At 59.0% G+C, this 18,383-nt stretch overlaps 1 protein-coding gene across 1 annotated transcript in view; it reads right to left on the reverse strand.

Annotated features, from left to right (window-relative positions):
• Positions 1 to 44: 44 nt before the first annotated feature.
• Positions 45 to 18,383, reverse strand: part of SOX13 (SRY-box transcription factor 13) — a 45,640-nt gene continuing 27,301 nt past the window's right edge. Inside the window, 14 exon segments of the mRNA XM_075996934.1 lie at positions 45 to 416; positions 1,100 to 1,316; positions 2,247 to 2,390; positions 2,721 to 2,817; positions 3,031 to 3,140; positions 3,471 to 3,633; positions 3,845 to 3,930; positions 6,848 to 6,962; positions 7,715 to 7,783; positions 8,310 to 8,482; positions 9,325 to 9,411; positions 9,490 to 9,604; positions 10,996 to 11,007; positions 11,010 to 11,226. Of these exon segments, the coding sequence (XP_075853049.1) occupies positions 140 to 416; positions 1,100 to 1,316; positions 2,247 to 2,390; positions 2,721 to 2,817; positions 3,031 to 3,140; positions 3,471 to 3,633; positions 3,845 to 3,930; positions 6,848 to 6,962; positions 7,715 to 7,783; positions 8,310 to 8,482; positions 9,325 to 9,411; positions 9,490 to 9,604; positions 10,996 to 11,007; positions 11,010 to 11,225 (1,881 nt within the window). The 5' untranslated portion in view covers position 11,226 and the 3' untranslated portion in view covers positions 45 to 139.

The raw sequence follows: 18,383 nt of genomic DNA on the forward strand, positions 1-18,383 counted from the left end.
AAGTGCACAGCTTTGCCCGTCTCCAGGGCACACCCAAGGCCAGGTACCAACGTAGTCCAGGTTGGCTGGCTGTGCCCATGGGGCGGGGCTGGGCTGGGGGGTCTGTCCTCCCCAGAAGGGGCCGGGCCCACCGGCGGGATCAGTCTGTGAGCACCACCAACTCCCCGTCGCTCTTCTCCTCGCCCTCGGAGTCTTCGTCCTCGCTGTACCGGTACATCTCGCCGTCGGCCACCGAGTGCCTGTCGTCTGTGCCTTCGCCCTCCTCCCTGAGGCTGCAGGTGTTGACGATGACAGGCATGTTGGGGTCCAGGCTCCTCGGGACGTAGTGCTCCACCAACGGCTGGGCCAGGGGCATGCCTGCCGCCCGCGGGTACAGGACGTCCGTGGAGCTCAGCTGCACCTGGCCAGCCTGCGGGCTGGGGCGGGAAGAGGCTGGGTCACACAGGCACCCCCGCTCCAGCCCCAGCCCCGCTGCCCCAGCCTCCGCAGCGCATGCAGCCCCACCCCACAGCTTCTTGGCTCTGTGGCTCATACAACTGCCCCCAGCCTGTTTTCTGATGGCCAAATTCACTGTCACCCACAGCCCTGCAGAGGGCCCCGCAGACCCAGGGCTGCAGGTGTGTTCAACAGATAATACTCTTGGAGGATGCAGGATGAATCCAATATTTTGGAACTGTGTATTTTTAATGCTCTGGGGGCTTTCCTGTTTAAAGGAATCCAGCAGAGTGCTAGCTTCAGTCAAGCCGGGAATCTTTATGTGCAAGAGGACTTTGATTTTTAGTGCCTCTGAATTTGCACACAGTCCATCAGAAACGGGACCTGCAGGTACATTTCTGCAGGGGCCCACGGCAGGTGCTCCGCAGTTACAGTCAGGTGCTGTGACCTCAGCTGCCAAGTGCTCAGCATAGCGACACGCACAGCCGTACGCGGTCGCCCCCCGAGCCGCACATGCAGGCCCAGCTACGCACAGGTAACGTACACACGCACGCATCGCCCTGGGGTCACACGCAAAGGCCAGCCGCACACCGACACCCGCGCTCGCAAGAGTTACACACGCGCACGCACAGCCTCTCGGCCGCCGGGGGCGGGGGCTGCTCACGGGATGGCGTAGCTCTGGCGGGCGTCCTGGCGCCGGGTCCGCATCAGGGCCTTGTACTCGCCCACGCGCAGCCGCTTGCCCTCCACGATGCAGGTGCGCTTGGGCCGCGGCTTGTACTTGTAGTCGGGGTACTTCTCCAGGTGCTGCCGGCTCAGCCTCGCCTGCTCCTCGTAGTACGGCTGCTTCTCCTGGTTGGTCATGGACTTCCAGCGGGAGCCTGCCAGCACGCCCACCAGGGCAGGCGGTCAGCGCTGGGCTCTGCTGGCCACCCCGGCCCCCAGCAGGCCCCCTAGGGCAGTGTGGTCCCCGGGTAGCTCCATGAGATAATATACATGCAAACAGTTAGCAAGGGCCTGGCCCGATGTGGGTCTCCTTGGATGCCGGGCAAAGGAATGAATGAAGCTGGCACGTAGAGGGGTACCCAATTGTCAGCTTAAGACCCAGCATCCACCCACTTCACAAACGACCCAGCAACTTCTGGGAGGCCTCCGGTCTGCCCGATTTGCATACACAAAAGCACAGCCACCCAGGCCCTCAACAACCCAGACAGGCTCCCTGCTCAGGACAAAATCCCTGCTGTCTCGGTTGACAAGGGACCTGCATTGACACGAGAGGAGCCTCAGTCTTGAAAACAACTGTCCCGTTAGCACCATCTGCCCTGCCCCACATCCGATGGGGCCTCCGATCAGGACATATAATTCTAAAAACCTTTCTACTGACAGCCCAAGAACACCAGTCTCTCCTACTGTCTGTTACAGCCGGCCCCAAGGGGCTGGGCAAACAGTGGAACAGGCTAGGTTTAGATCAGGAGAGCCAAGGAATGTGTGTTCGTGTTCGTGTTCCCTCTCTCTCCCTCCTCTCTCCTGTCTCTCCCCCTCTCTCTCCCTCTCTCTATCTCCCTCCCTCTGAGTTTTTGAGGGCAGGTGCTACCAGAAGAGCCCTGCAATGGTACAAAATCCTAGGACCCAGCTGCCCCCACAACCCCACAACTCCTGCACCCCATCAGATTCCACTGGGCTCCAACATGGTGTGCAATATCCCCAAGCAAGCCCCGAGTGGACCCAGCTGGCTCTTGCCACACCTCGTCCTGCTGGACGATGGCCCTGGACCCCCTAGAGCCCCTGGCGAGCCCGCCTGCGGTGCTTACCGAGGATCTTGCTGATGCTGGAGTTGTGCATGTCCGGGAAGGCCTGGAGGATCTTCCTCCGCTCGTCCTTGGCCCACACCATGAAGGCGTTCATGGGCCTCTTGATGTGGCTGCTGTTCCGAGACTCCGGGAAGTGGCGGGAGCCTGAGGGGCAGGGATGGTGTCAGCCGGGCAGCCTGTCTGGGGCACAGAGACGTCCCCTATGCCACCACCAGGAGGCACTGAGGAGGCTACCACAGCAAGTTGGCCCCAGAAACCCAGCCAGGGACCCAGAGACAGACACACAGGAAGCCATGGCAATGGGGCCCCAAGAGAGTGGAGACCGGGAGACAGAGGCAACAGAGACATGGGACGATGGGGTCATGCACACCTGGACAGGACCCAACAGATGGAGAGATGGGGTCAGAGACAACTCCCTGGCCCCGGACACAGAGACGGCCCTCCTGCCCAGCAGCCGGTGCCCGGAGCCCTCACCGTCCATGTCGCAGCCCAGCATGGCTTCCTCCAGCGGGTGCACGCAGCTCTCCTCCAGCCGCTCCTTGGCTGGGGACGAGTCCAGGCTGATGAGGTCCTGGGGTTGACAAGGCAACCTGCACGTCAGCCCCCCGTGTCACCCCACTCTTCCCCTCCCTTCAGTGGCCTCAGACTCTTGTCTTTCAACCCTGGCTGTCATCTGCTCCTCCCCGGGGTGCAGGGGAGGGGGGCCCATACCTTCCAGAAGGGGGTGCAGGGGTGGGGGGCCCATACCTTCCGGAAGGGGGTGCAGGGGAGGGGGGGCCCATACCTTCCGGAAGGGGGTGCTGGGGGAGCTTTCCAAGGCCCCGCTGTGGCTGTGCAGCAGCTGTCGAGCATCCTGGATGGCTTTGGTGACGGGATCCCCTTCACCAAGGAAGCCTATGGGGGAGGGCAGAGGAAGAGGAGGGAGCCAGCTGGGTTAGCGTTCCCTCTTGCCCGTGGCGGCTGCACTGCACCCCCAAAGGGACATTTACACGGGCTGCTGTCTGTGCAGGGTCAACAGTCTAGAACTGAAAATAGCGACCCAGGAACTGCGGAACTGGTGGCCTGACCCGACGCTGGAGTGCCCAGACAGACACAGTTGGGGACCCCTCGTTCGGTAAAGCCTGGAACGCAGAGAGGGCAAAGGACGTGCGCACAGTCGTGTCACACCTCCCTGGCCCTCCCCTAGGCGGGCTGACGGACAGGTGCGGGTGGCAGCAAGCTTACCCAGAGGCAGGCTGGGGGGGCTGGCCTGCAGGTCCCGCGTGGGGGCCCCGTGGCTGGGGGGGCGGGGGCCGCAGCCACTCATCTTCAGGCTGGGGGAGCTGGCCGTGTTGGGCAGCTCGTGGGCCTTGGGCTTGGCCGTCAGGTTCAGGGGCTGGGAGGGCTCCTGAGGGAGAGCCGGGAGGTCAGAGGTGAGAGGGGCCCCAGGAGGCCCAGAGAAGAAGTGGAACAGCAAACCCAGAACAGCCAAGGGGACCGACGGAGCAAGCGGAGACAGAGGGTGCCGGGCTCACCCCGCAGTCCCCACGCAGGGTGGCCGGCCGTGGCGAGCAGGGAGGGAGCCCCAGGCTGGCAGCAGGGGGTGGGGGGCGCAGTACCTGCAGGGGGTGGTGGGCGGCCAGGGACCCGGGCCTCTTCACCACCGGGGCGGGGGGGCTGTGCAGCAGCTGCAGCGGGTACTCCACTGTGGAAAAGCGGCAGGGAGAAAAGTCCTGGATGAGCACAGAACAGCAGACACCTGCTTGACGGGGCCGCGCACCGCAAGGCGGGCGAAGGCTCTAGCTGGCCCCGCTTGGTCTCACCCACTGCCCTCCCCAGCCCCAGAGCACGGCTGGGCGCCTCCTGGCCCTCCTCCCCCGGTGCCCCCAGCGCCTGGCATCTTCCCCTGCTCCTGCCCCTCCCAATCCAGCTTAGGACCCCAGAGCCCCACCCAATGTTGCAATGAGAGCGGGCATGCCATCTATTCATTCAGTGGATGCTTATATTTTGTGCCTACTGTATGCATGGTACAGAAGCAGCTGCCTGTTGTGTGGCATGTCTCAAGTGCACTACCTCACAATAGCATACAGTGTTGTGGCATACACTAGGTATTTAATACACACCATCCCATGTTACAGATAAAATAACAGGGACCTTAGAAGCCAAAAGGGTTGCGCGCACAGAGCTATGCAATGGCAGCACTGGGATTTGAACCCAGGTCCTCAAGACTTCACAGCACCCTCTCTTCTACCCACTCTACTTCACTCAACCTCTACCACGCCCAGCATCGAGCAGCTGATGGTTCCGGTGGAGAGAGAAGCCGTGCGCACAAACCACACAGCGCGCGGCAGGTGGGGAGAAGGGCCACCCAGGTGGCACACCGGAGAACTTTGTTCCAGCTAGGGTGACAGAGCAGGCTTCCTGGGGAGCAAGATCTGAGCTAGCACCTGCAGGATGGGCAGGATTGGGACGGGGGGGGGGGACGGGGTGGCGAGGTGCAGGAGAGGGAGGCTGGGGAACGGGGCGCGGGCACATGGGCCGGGTCGGCTCCCGGGCGAAGGCGGAGCGCAGGAGTGTGGACGGAACGGGGCGGGCACATGGGCCGGGTCGGCTCCCGGGCGAAAGCGGAGCGCAGGAGTGTGGACGGAACGGGGCGGGCACCAGGCGCCGTCTAAGGCAGGCGAGCTGGGAGGGGGGCAGTATTCACAGCCGGCCTTAGGAAGGGGCCCTACTTGCTTGGATTCTGGAGCAAACAAAGCAGGAGGCGACGGGGCTGGTCCTGGTCTTTCCAGCCTAACTCCTCCTCCCCCCCTGTCTGGAAAGGACTCAGGGCCCCTCCCTGGCCAGGGCTGCCCTCGCCTCCTAGGTGTGGCCGTGTTCACGGGGAGTCGCGATGCTTTGGGGCCATTGCCCTGGCCTCCAATCCAGCCCTCCCCTCTCCCAGTTCACCACGGCTAACTGGAAACCTCCTTCTGCGCGGGGCCCGTCTTAGTCCACTCGGCTGCTGTAACGAAGACCCATAACCTAGGCAGCTAACGAACAGCAGGAATCTACTCCTCTCAGCTCTGCAGGGCAGTCTGCCCCATACCTGGAATCTGGACTTCAAACTTTTGAGTTGATGCTGGAACATGGGGCTGTTGGGGCGGAATGAATGTATTTTGCATGCGAGAAGGACGTGACTTTGTAGGTAGGAGCCAGGGCAGAATGCTATGGCCCAAATGCTTGCATCCCCCAAAATTCACATGGCAAAACCCAATCCCCAGTGTGATGGCATTAGCAGGGGGCAGGCACCAGGGCAGGCAAAGGGGGACCTCTGGGAAGTGATTAGGCCATGAGGGCAAAGCTCTCAGGAATGGGATCAGAGGCCCGAGGGGCTTGTCTGCCCTCCCCAGCAGGTGAGGCCGCAGCCAGAGGTGCCGACTGGGAACCAGAAGGCAGGCGCCGAATCTGCCGGCGCCTGGACCTTGGACTTCCCGGCCCCCACAACTGTCAGGAATAAATGGCCGTTGTTGACAAGCCATCCAGTTTACGGTATTTTGTTGTAGCAGCCTGAACGGACTAAGACGGGGCCTGACTTGTGCAGTCCTTTGTGCTTCCCGAGGAACTCACCGGGGGATTCCTCCTTCTGCCTCTTTCTCACTTGTGGAACAGGGAGGGTGGACCGACGGGCGTCGATTTTAAAATTTCCTGGGGAAATTATGGGCAGCATCTCTGCCCTGTTCCCATAATTCTATGTCTCCATCCCCATGTCACTGCCCTGGGACAGGTGCCCTCCCTGATCATAGAATTATCACAGGAGCCCCCACGGGATCCCTCCTGTGGTCGGTTCTCCCCCCTACCCCCACCCCCCAGAGAGACGACACACTCGCCAAACATTCGAGCGCACCCCGTCCTACAACATGAATCCCAGGCTCCACGCGCCGTCCCGACAGCTCTGCCCAGCCTCACCCCTGCACCCGGCATGTGCTCCCCTCGACCCTAACCCCCTCGAAGCTTCCCACTACAGAATCCAGGGCCTCTCTGCCTTGATTGCCCTCTCCCCTCAGCTTCTCACTGCCCCCTCACACTCCTGCTCATTCTCCCAGGACCCAAGCAGACGCCACCTCCTCAAGAAGCCCTCCCAGATTCCCCAGTACTGGCTTCCTTTCTCTTCCCCCCCCCCCAGACTGTAAATCCTGCCCACGTTGTTGTGTCAGCCCCACGGCTCCCCAGCAACTGCACGCGTGACACATGGTCGACGTGTCTGCGGAACGTCAGGAGGCGGGAATGACACGTGGCGGTAGGGACGGCAGCTGCTAGAGTCCGGGAGATGTGTAGACAGACCTCAGTTAACCGTCAAGATATTCACACTCTGGCACGGGAAGGTGCCAGCGCTGGGGGGACTAGACCTGGATGGCCACACCGCCTTGCATCTGAAAAGCACTTTGTGTGGTTTTCAGTGCGTCATTTCCATTGCCCCAGTGAAGCTGAGAAAGGAGGGATTATTCTGCCACCGGACCGATCTGAAGCTGAGGCCCAGGACGGTCACACAGCAAATTAACGGGGGCCAGCAGCTGCGGGGTCCCCTTCCCTGGCGCAGGCCAGGCCAGCTGCCGGGGCGGAGCCGCCCTTGCCGCACTCACCTGGTTTGCAGGGGATGGGCTGGATGGGCAAGGCCAGCTGGGAGTCAGGGGTGACAGGCAGAGGTTGGTGGCTCGGAGGGAAGGCTGGGATCATGACATAAGGCATGTTGACCTGCTGGAGGCAGAGAAACCCTGTGTGGGCCGGGCGCGGTGGCTCACGCCTGTAATCCTAGCACTCTGGGAGGCTGAGGCGGGCGGATCGCTCGAGGTCAGGAGTTTGAAACCAGCCTGAGCAAGAGCGAGACCCCGTCTCTAGTATAAATAGAAAGAAATTAATTGGCCAACATATATATGTATAAAAAAAAAGTAGCCGGGCATGGTGGCGCATGCCTGTAGTCCCAGCTACTCGGGAGGCTGAGGCAGGAGGATTGCTTGAGCCCAGGAGTTTGAGGTTGCTGTGACCTAGGCTGATGCCACGGCACTCTAGCCTGGGCAAAAGTGAGATGAAAGAAAGAGGAAAAGAAAGAAAAGAAAGACAGACCCAAGGAGCTGGCCAGCTGCGGTCAGCCCAGGACACAGAGAGCAGCAGTCCCATGGATGAGAGGCACAGGGCACAGGGCTGGCCGGGACAGTGTTCGAGGGATCCATGTGACCCCGTGCCACCTCTAGGGGCCCTGTCTACCTGCCCTGCAGCCTCAGCTGGGGAGGAAGATATTCTGGGCTCCTGCCTTAAAACAGGGAAAGACGACGGGCTGGGGGCTAGAACAGAAATAAGGGCCCCTCCCTGGGGCGGGCCTGAGGGATCCTGCTCTGTGCAGCTTTAGCTCGGTCCACCATCCCTGTCCCCGCCCCGTGCCCAGCACCTCTCCAGGCTGGCGTCGGCTCCCTCAATCACCTTCTCTCCATCCCTGGTCTCCCCCGCGGTACCTGTATCTGCTGCTGCAGGAGGTTGATCTTGTGCTGCTGCTGGATGAGCTGCTGCTGCTGCTTGGCGATCTGGCAGAGGGGGCAGGGGCGGCGTGGGCCCTGGTGCCCCTCCTCACCACACCCTGCCTCCCCCCCCCCCCCGGGGCCGAGCACGGAGGACCACAGGTAGGGGAGTGTGCAGGGACAGCGGTGGAGGCTGAGCAGGACGCAGCCTGCTGCTCTCTCTGCACAGTCCCTTCTGAGCTCTACTCCCGCAAGGGCTTACGAATCACAGCCCCTGCCCCCAGCCTGTCCCCCCGCCTGCCCCCCCCCGCCCGCCCCCCAGCCCGTCCCCCCGCCCGCCCCCCAGCCCGTCCCCCCGCCCGCCCCCCAGCCCGTCCCCCACCTGCCCCCAAGCCTGTCCCCCACCTGCCCCCAAGCCTGTCCCCCAAGCCTGTCCCCCACCTGCCCCCAAGCCTGTCCCGCACCTGCCCCCAGCCTGTCCCCCACCTGCCCCCAAGCCTGTCCCCCACCTGCCCCCAAGCCTGTCCCGCACCTGCCCCCAGCCTGTCCCCCACTCGCCCCCAGCCTGTCCCCCAGCCCGCCCCCAGCCTACCTGCTCCTGCTGCTGCCGGGCCAGCTCCATCTGCTGCTGCTGCTTCTCGAACAGCATGGCGGCCATGTTCTTCTGCTCCGAGTGGGCCGTCAGGAGCTGGTCCCGCAGCGTGGACAGCTGGTGGATCATGACCAGAAGCTGGAGCTCCTTCTCTGCCAGGCTCTCTTGGGTCCCTGCTCCACAGGGAAACAGCCGCCGCTCAGATTTTGTGTTTGTTCATCTGCCCATCCATCTACCCATCCGCCCACCTGACATTTATTGAGCCATTCCTGTGTCCCAGGCCCTGTGAGGGGCTGAGCGACAGAGGTAATGAGACGTGGCCCTTGCTTGCCCTGTAGGGGCTCCTCACCTTGCTGTCTGACAACCAGCTGGCCTAGACCCTCCCCACTCTTAGCCGCTAACTCCAGGCCTGGAAGTGCTGACAGCAGGACATCGCAGCCCCAGGGCCTCTTGGATGTCCTCGAGTGCCCAGTGCCACACAGGGTCAGGGTGGGCAACCACCCCACGGGAGGGCCCAGCAGGTCGGGCTCAGGCTTTGGAGCAAGTCAGGTCTGGGTTCGAATTCCCATTTCAACCCATCCTGCCTGTGAGCCCTTAGGCGAGTTGCAGACTTCTCTCTACTTGAGGGATTTTTAGATCCGTACGTGGGCACCAACAACAGGCAGTTCGTGGGGTCACTGTGGGTTAAACAAGCTCCTGGATGCAAAGCAGAGGCCCTCCCCCTCATTTTACAGTCAGACCAGAAGTGGCAACGACAGGCCTGATGGCCCAGCCATGCGACTGGGTTCCCACCAGGCCTCTCCTGCATGGGATGAGCCACCCCCAGTGCTTGGGGCCCCCGGGTGAGGGACGGGGACGACCCCAAGGCCAGGCAGGAGCCAAGTGGCACAGGACAGGTGTGAGGGTGCCAAGAACCCCAGAACGGCCCTGCAGACCTGGCTGCACGGCCAGGCTAGGAGAAACGAAAGGGGGTTCAATGAATCCCCCACCCCCCGACCTGGGCACCGGCCTTTACCTTTGACATCTTTGGCTTCCACAGAGTCCCTTCCCAGAAACCTCTCCTTCCAGTCACTGGACAGCAGCTTCTCGATGGCCGGCACCACTGGAAGACAGCGGCGGGTGAGAGTGGCCGTCCCCAGGGCCCGCCCAGGCCCTGCCTCCCACCGGGGCAGGCTTTTACCTTCCTTCAAATTCCGGTTGAAGTCCAGCTTCTCCTGGCTTCCAGAAGCAGCGGCCTCAGAGGCTCCCGGTCTCTTGGGCTCTGGGGACCCACTGCTCTCCGGAGAGCTGCAGTCCTGCAAGACACACTGAACTGTCACTGTCACCCCCCGGAGGGAGGGGCAGGTGGTAGGGAGGGCTGAGCACCCCAGGGGAGGTCCACCCTGAGGGAACCCCAGACTCACGCCAAAGCCCCACTGCCCCACCCAAAAGGCCCCTGGTCCCCCACCTGCCCAACCTTTGCTCACACTCCGCTTGATGCAGTGAAAAGAACAAAAGATCTGAAGATAAAAGACCTGGGTTTCAGTCCAGGCTCAGTGACTCACAAGGAGCTTGATCCCACACAAGTCCCTGAACCTCTCTGAACCTCACTTCCCTCTTCTGAAAATGGAAATACTAATACCCCCCCACACACACACACCCCTGTAGCAGGATTGTTTCTGGGATCAAGGGAGTTACTACATGTGAATGAGGTTTGCCTCGAGGAGTCAGGGGCCAAAGCTATCAATCAGCACTCCCTGCGTCCACCTGCTGCTCCAGCAGGGCTGGTTATTCACAGGGCCCCACCTCGCTGCTTTTCTCATCTAAGGCGTCCTCATCCTTTCAGGCTTAGCTTGAGGCCCTACTCCTCCAGGAAGTCTTCCTTGATCACCACTGACATATACAAACACATACAAATACACTCCTCTAGGCTGGATTCCTCCTTAGAACCCAGAAACTCTCCTAATTCTCACTCATTTGGGTTTTTTGGTTTGCTTGCTTCTTTGGGAGGGGGGGTGATACAGGGTCTCACTCTGTCACCCAGGCTGGAGTGCAGTGGCATAATCACAGCCCGCTGTAACTTTAAACTCCTGGGCTCAACGAGCTTCCTGCCTCAGATTCCCAAGTAGCTGGGAATACCAGTGGCACACCACCACGTCCGGCTAAATGTTTTTGTAGAGATGGGGGTCTTGCTATGTTGCCCAGGCTGGTCCTGAATTCCTAGCTTTAAATGCTAGAATTACAGGCATGAGTCACTGGGCTTGGCCCTCATTTGGCTTTTAATTATATATTTCCTTTTTACATCTCCTGCACAGAATCATAGGATTTTTAAGAACTGCAAGAATCCTTATTGATCAGGTAGGTCAATTCCCTCATTTTGAGGGTGAGGAACTGTATCATCTTTAACAGTGATTTAGCTCTTGCTTGGGTAGCGTGGCTGGTTTCCTCGAATCGCACGAAAAAGCCGACAGATTACTTTGAAGGCGAACTTTTGTCGTGTGCGTCCTGTCTCCCCAACTGGTCCTCAGGAGCAAGGGCTGGGTCACATATCTGTGAGCAGTCACCTTCAGGTGAGCCCAGGCCCAGCTCTGGCAGGTGGCCTGGTCCCCGCCCACCTACGCAGACCTCCGCTGCCCGGCTAGGGGAGTGGGCCGCCCAGCCCCGCAGAGAGGCCAGGTATGGACAGAGGCAGGGGAGGGACACTGACCCAGGAGCCCCTGGGAAAGTGCTGGGCACCTGGGCTGGGGCTTGGGGGTCTGCACCGTCCTGCGGGGTGCGGGCTGGGTCTGCAGGCTGGGGCTCAGCAGCAGCGGCGGCCGCGCCCTGGGGGGCCTCGTGGCAAGGCTCCTTCTTGTCCTCGGACTTGACGGTGCAGTTCACCATGGTGCCAACGCCATCCAGGGCCAGCTGGGCAGACACGGGGCTCCTCATGGACATCCTGGGGGAGTGGGGAGAGGGGAGAGAGTGAACTGCCAGCCCAACGAGCACTGGAGGCAGGGACTCCACCCAGAACAGGCTCGCTCACACAAATGCAAGCGGGCGTGGGGAGCCCGCTTTGTTTTTCGTTTTTTTTAAATAGAAAGGTCTAGAGAAGAGCGGGCCCAACCTTAGGCACTCCCTGCCTGGGCAGCGTTGGGACTGGCAGGCTGGCGGGCCTGCTGGAGGGGGCCGGGGACTGCCAACCGGCTGTCTCTGAATGCCTGTGGATCTACGTACGCATTTTTGTAATGAGTTACCAAAACGTAAAAATCCAGGGACAGCACATAAAAATCTGGAATCAGACTTCCAGCTCAGTTGTTGTGGCAAAAACTGGCTGGAATGGACCAGCAGGACTCCTTACGGACAGGCCGGTTTGCCTCAGCCCTGCCACTCCCTGCTACTGCCCCAAATGAGACCAATATCGACCACCCTAGACAAGATGTTAATTTTTTTTCTTATACTGGAGACAAGGCGAAAGGGAAACACTTCTTATATTCATGCATCTACCAAAAATGCAAAAACAGTAACTGGCTAAAAAAAATGAGTGGCTTTAAGAAAAGTATTTTCTGATATCGAGCTAGAGGCTCTCTCGTTTAGAGTCTGGCCCTTGCAGGCATTTGGATTTTCGGTCCCTGGTGTCAGCAGGTGGCCCCTCTGGCAGGCTCTCCTGAGAATGCACCCACTGCTCCCCACTGTGGCCTCCCCTCCCGTCATGTCACCGCCCGGGGCATCCAGAGGAGCAAGCCAGGACCTCGGGGAGTGGCCTCCAGTGGTCACGGCAGGCTGGGGCCCAAGCAGCAGGCACCCACCCTCCAAAGTGGCTGGGGCAAGCATCTGGGTCCCATCGGGGCGTGCGCTTCCGGTTCCAGTGGGGACACGCAGCAGGTTCCAACTATACAAGGTGTCCTGCCTCTGCGACTCAACTAGCCAAGTGACCGAGGGCGAGCCGCCTAGCCTCTCTGCACCCGCACCTCGGTTTCCTCTGCTGTGAAATGGGCATGTAAGAGTCCCTACCTTATAGGGCGGCCACGAGGACTACGAGTTCATGTCATAGTGAACAGGCCGTGGCGCTAGTGAGCGCTGAGCTGGCATTCGTACAACCACCGCCGGCCGGAGTGTGTTGTGGTGTTAGGACCAGCGCTGGTTTGACAGGCAGCTGTGGGTCCCACCCTCAAATCGGAATCTCTGGGAGTTAGGCCAGGGATCTCTTTTAACAAGGTGATTCCGATACACGCTAATTAGAGAAGCAATGCTAAATAAAATGTTTCAACATTTTTTTTACATGGGGATTTAAATTTTTGGAGGAGATGTATAAGGCAGAAATCTGATATAGTAAAATCTCTCTTACATTAAATTGCAGGTGTGGTATATTTGTGTCTTGCATCAGCTCCCTAAAATGTTTCTTGTGACTTATCATGAATCATGTTATGTTACAGTGCCGTATATACAGTAGAGTACATGTACAGTGTTTGAAATGAACTAAAAGAATATTATAATTGAATAAGTTATATATAATCAGCCCTCCTAATCTGTGGTCCCACATCTGTGGATTCAACTAACTTTGGATTTTTAAAAAAATGTGTCTGTACTAAACATGTAGACTTTTTTGCTTGTGGTCACTCTCTAAACAATACGGTGCAACAGCTATTTACATAGCATTTACATCGTTATAGGTATTGTAAGTAATCTAGAGATGATTTAGGTATAGGGGAGGGTTTGCGTAGGGTTATATGCAAATACTATTTTATATCAGGGACTTGGATCATCAGCGGATTTTGGTATCCTGGGGGTGGGGGGAGTCCTGGAGCCAATTCCCCCCACAAAGCCAGCGGGATGACGCTATACAGTCCTGCTGCTCACATGACGACGTGAACACGTCCTGAGAAACGTGTCGCTAGGCAATGTCACTGTGCAAACATCAGAGCGTGCTCACCTTAACCTAGATGGTACAGCCCACTACACACCCGGCTCCATGGCACAGCCCGGCGCTCCTGCACTACCAGCCTGGACGGCACGCTGTCACTGCACCGAGTACCGTGGGCAACCGCAGCTCAATGGTAAGTATCTGTGCGTCTAAACAGCGCCAAACACGGCACACGTGTGGCGAAAACACAGCATCATAACGCTAGGGGACCACCGCCCCATACTCGGTCAGACGTGGACTGAATCATTGCCAGGTAGCAGGCGACCCGTGACCGTGTGCGTGTTTAATTTGATCCCGCCCTACAGACCAGACCAGACCGCACTCTCCTGCACCCACCCACCGTCCAAGAGTAGGGAACCCAGGCCGGGCACTGCAGGCCGAGGAGAGAGAGGCCTACCTGGGCCTGAGGACGCTGGCCTGTCCCAGCGAGACCGAGGGAGAAGACGGCACACCCCAGCCCGGCTGGCCCCGGGGCCCCCCCACCGCCCGGACCTGGACAGTGTCCAGGAGGCAGGCGGCTCAGCCCATCCGGGCACCAGGAGCCGGCCGGGCAGGGGGGGAGTGGGAGCTGGTCGGGAGGGGGCATTATCCTGAAGCTGAGGGCAGCAATTACATAACAAACAAACCCCGGGCTCAAGCTGTGAATTAATCAAACCGCTGAAAATAAAACCTTCCTCTCAGGAACTTCAGACAAAAGAAATGAAAACAACCAGGCTGGCTGGAAAATAAAAGGCAGCAGCACTGAATGGGGGACAAAAGGAAGCTAGACAATAGGGAGTTGGACAAAAGCAATAAAGCCAAAGGAAGTGTGACAGGCGCACAATGCCAGCCTGTGGGCCTCTGATCCAGGGCTCCGCGCCACCTCGCCCACACCCACCCAGCCACCAGGTCCCTCCTCGCTCTGGACTTGGGTCCCAAGGGCTTTTCTCCCTCGTCCTGGCCCAACTTCACGGCCCTCCAGCTGCTACCTCAAAGCCTTTCTTGCAGACGACAGCCCAGAGACCCGAGCAGCAGCCATGGACTCAGCCACGGCAGGGAGCACAGTCGGATCAGGGAGCACGGTCCAACCACCGGGAGCACAGTCAGTTTGACCACCGGGAGCACAGTCAGTACGACCACCGGGAGCACAGTCAGTACGACCACCGGGAGCACAGTCCGACCGACCACGGGGAGCACAGTCCGACCGACCACGGGGAGCACAGTCCGACCGACCACGGGGAGCACAGTCCGACCGACCACGGGGAGCACAGTCCGACCGACCACGGGGAGCACAGTCCGACCGACCACGGGGAGCACAGTCCGACCGACCACCGGGAGCACAGTCCGACCGACCACCGGGAGCACAGTCCGACCGACCACCGGGAGCACAGTCCGACCGACCACCGGGAGCACAGTCCGACCGACCACCGGGAGCACAGTCCGACCGACCACCGGGAGCACAGTCCGACCGACCACCGGGAGCACAGTCCGACCAGGGAGCATAAGGAGCTTAGCTGGATGGCAGGGAGCATTGTCAGACCACCGGGAGCACGGTCAGATGAGCACAAGGTCTCCCCGTTGGAGACAGTGAACAACATCTATCCATCCCTGGAGCTGAGGATGGCAGCAGAGGTGATCATCCGTCCTAATTAACTCTGGGACTGTAACTGCCCAAGACCGCAGCCACTCTCCACACGTGGCCGATATGCACCTGTAACGTAGCCAGTCCCAATGGTTGTGTCCCGAGTGCAAAATACACCCCAGCTTCCCACGGCTTACTACGCAGAACAGAACGTAAAATAGCTCATTAATAACTGGTTATTGATTACAAGTTGAAATGATATTTCGGATAGGCTGGGTTAAATAAAATACATTATTAAAATTCATTTCACCTGTTTCTTTTTACACTTTTAAATGTAGCTACTAGAAACATTTTTAATTTCTCATGTTGCTCCTATTCTATTTCTGCGGATGGTGTTGCCCAAGGACATCTCCCTTTGACCTTGGATGGCCTTTTCTATCCACAGGTAACCCCCAGCAGTGCCCCCCGCCAGTGGCGTGGATGCCTTTGTATTAGGAAACCTGCCTCCCGGGCCTCCCATGGCCTGGCCCGGCCCGGCCCTAGCACAGCACTTGGTAACAAAGAAAATAGCTCCTGGTGACCAGCCAAGCTGGCTTGGAGGTGTCAGTCTTTCACCTGGGCTTGGTGCCCACCAGATAACCCTGCCCAGACAAGGGCGCTTCCATTCGCACAGGCATCTGACTCAGCTGCAGGTGCTGGCACTGGCCCGGAGCCGGCCTCCTCTTGACCCATTTGTTGGTGGAGAGGCAGCTGCCCAGGCCCCACGGCCCTCCTGGACAGCACCGCCCCGAGTCTCGCCTTCAGGGAGAGGGTCCTTGGGCACCTCTCTCTCTTGCCTCCCTCTGCCCCTCCCCTGCTTGAGAAGGGCAGCTCCTCTCCCTGCCCTGTCACAGCCTTGAGGGAACAAAAGTCCCAGGCTCTTTATGAAGAGCGTCAGTGCCAGGATCCAGGCCTGAACCGTCCCAGAAAAGAGGGCCCAAGTCACCTGCGATAGGCCACTAAGGAGAGGAAGGGGAGCAAGGTGGCAGGAGAGAGGTTGTCACGCAGTCCCTGCTCTGTCACTCGGCAGCCCAGTGTGCCCGCATAGATTGCTTTGCTTCTTCAGGCAAAGGTATGGGGGAGTCAACGGGACAGTCTGGAAGACTCACAGGTTTGCTTGTTTGTTTGTTTGTTTTGAGACAGTCTCGCTCTGTTGCCCAGGCTAGAGTGAGTGCCGTGGCATCAGCCTAGCTCACAGCAACCTCAAACTCCTGGGCTCAAGCAATCCTCCTGCCTCAGCCTCCCGAGTAGCTGGGACTACAGGCATGCGCCACCATGCCCGGCTACTTTTTTTCTACATATTTTTAGTTGTCCCAATTAATTTCTTTCTATTTTTAGTAGAGATGGGGTCTTGCTCTTGCTCAGGCTGGTTTCGAACTCCCGACCTCGAGCGATCCTCCCACCTTGGCTTCCAGAATGCTAGGATTATAGGCGTGGGCCACCGCACCCAGCCAGACTCACAGACTTTTGAGCCCAATAACCTGGGTTTAAACCCTGCCCTGCCATTGGCTGACTTCCATGAATCTAGGCAAGTTAATTAACCTGAGTCTCTGTCTCCTCATCTATATAAAAGGCACAATAACTCACATTTCTCAGGTGTCCACGAAGATTAAACAATACAAGGTGAGACAAGTTGTGTATAGCCCAGGATGCTCTGACGGTCAGGTGGTTGACAGCAAAGTGTGTACAGCCACACAGACCTGGGTACATTTGAATCCCAACTCTGACCATTCATTGCTGTGCAATCTCGAACAAGTAACTTAATCTCTCTGAGCCCCAGTTTTCTCCTCAGTAAAATGGGGATAAGATGACCCAACACGAAGAGGTGAGCCTTCTGTTGAGAACTCAGACGGTATCAGATGCACCTGTTTTACATTTGCATGGCAATTCGAACTTGGCCTTCAAAGTACTTATCACAGTTGATAATGACACCTTCTCATGCTTAATTTATTTCAGACTCACCCAATAGCCTGAGAACCCCCTCCAGCCAGAGCAGTGTGGCAATATACCTGTTTCTGCTCATCATCATAGCCCCAGAGCATAGTGCGGTCCCTGGAGCATAGTAGGTGCTCGATAAATATTCGCACAATGGTAAGGGAGTAAGGTGTAGCTCAGCAGCACGCAGGAAGCAGTCCTGCATAGGTAACTCCTATTATCACCACTAGATGGATGCTGCTCTCTGCAGTGTGTGTCCTACCCCCCACCCCCACGCCCAATTATCCTCTGCTGCCTGCTCCTTGGATCCAAGCTCTTCCCATGAGTGACCTAAATCCCCCTGGCAGCAAAGAGTCCACTTCCTTTGGGCTTTTTTTTTTTTTTTTAATACCTTGGGTCAGATAAGAAACATCTTCCATGCTTCTCAGATCTTAAGTCCCTTCTTTTGCAGAGACTAAACCCCCCTACCCAGTTCCTTTACCCCTTTCCTTACAAAGCATGCTCCTGCCTCAGTTCTCCATGTGGTTTCTCTGGAGGTCTGAAGGTCAGGGATCTCGGTGGTCTCCCCTCTCCCAGGCACCCACATGCCACACGGACCACCGGCCCCGGCTCCCAGCCTAGTGTGCCACCCCTGGTCCCGGTCGGAGGCTGCAAGTCCACAGGACACCCCGCCAGCCACCCCCGCTCCTGTGAAGTGCTCCGGTGTGCCCGACCGCCTCCCTGTTGCCCGGCCTCACACACGCTGTATAAAGGAAGAAACCGAGGTCCCGAGATGTCAAGCTCACGTGGCCCGTGGGGCAGTAGGACTCTGGGGCGGGGACCTTCGCCAGCTGGGCCGCCCAACTGCAGCAGCCCTCTCTGTCCTGTCCTTCTTGGGGGCACCCACTGTAGTCCCTCTTCCATGCTTCTTGCTCCCAGGCCCTATCTCACCCAAGCAAGCGTGCTTAAGAGGCGAAGACCCCTAAGAGGGGAGGGCTCCGGCCATCTTCGCCTCGATGCGCAGACCCTCGAGTCTTGGAGCTGGCCCCCCAAATCCAGCGCCCGGGAAAAGGCCTAGAGAGGCACCTGCTCCGCAGTATTTATGCGACAGAGCGGACTGCAGGTGTTGACTCTCTTCCTTTCCCTTCCCCACCCTGCCACAGCCCTCCTGACCCCCAGCCACCCACCCAGGCGCGCACACGCCGAGCCCCTTTCCTCCACCCCAAACAACCTACCAGCCACTTCCTCTTCTAATCCGTCAACGACCCGCCCCACCGGACCGGAATCAAAGGAGTTTTCACTCTCAGCCCTTCCTCCCTCCACAAGGAGGGCCCTCTCCCAACCCCCCAAAATATCTAGATGCAGATAAAGATGGAGATAAGTTACAGTCATTGTAGCATGACCAGTGACTCACACCCAGGGCCACAGGAAGCCTGAACGGACAGGCAGACCCTCCGAGCAGGGCCAGAGGCTGCATTCCCCCACTGGGCACACGACCACCCTCTGGTGCCGGCCCCCAACTCCCAGGCTCCCAGCCGGCGGTGCCAGGGGGCAGCGCGGAGGAGGAGGTCCCCGAGGCAGGGGTGGGGCCGGGCTGGCTTCCCAGAGGAATGCCACTTCCTCTCAAAGCCCCCGAGAGCTGCGAGCCTCAGGCTGCCCTAAACAATGGCCCAAGGCG

The sequence above is a fragment of the Microcebus murinus genome, chromosome 23, assembly GCF_040939455.1.
Source record: "Microcebus murinus isolate Inina chromosome 23, M.murinus_Inina_mat1.0, whole genome shotgun sequence".
Taxonomy (NCBI): domain Eukaryota; kingdom Metazoa; phylum Chordata; class Mammalia; order Primates; family Cheirogaleidae; genus Microcebus; species Microcebus murinus.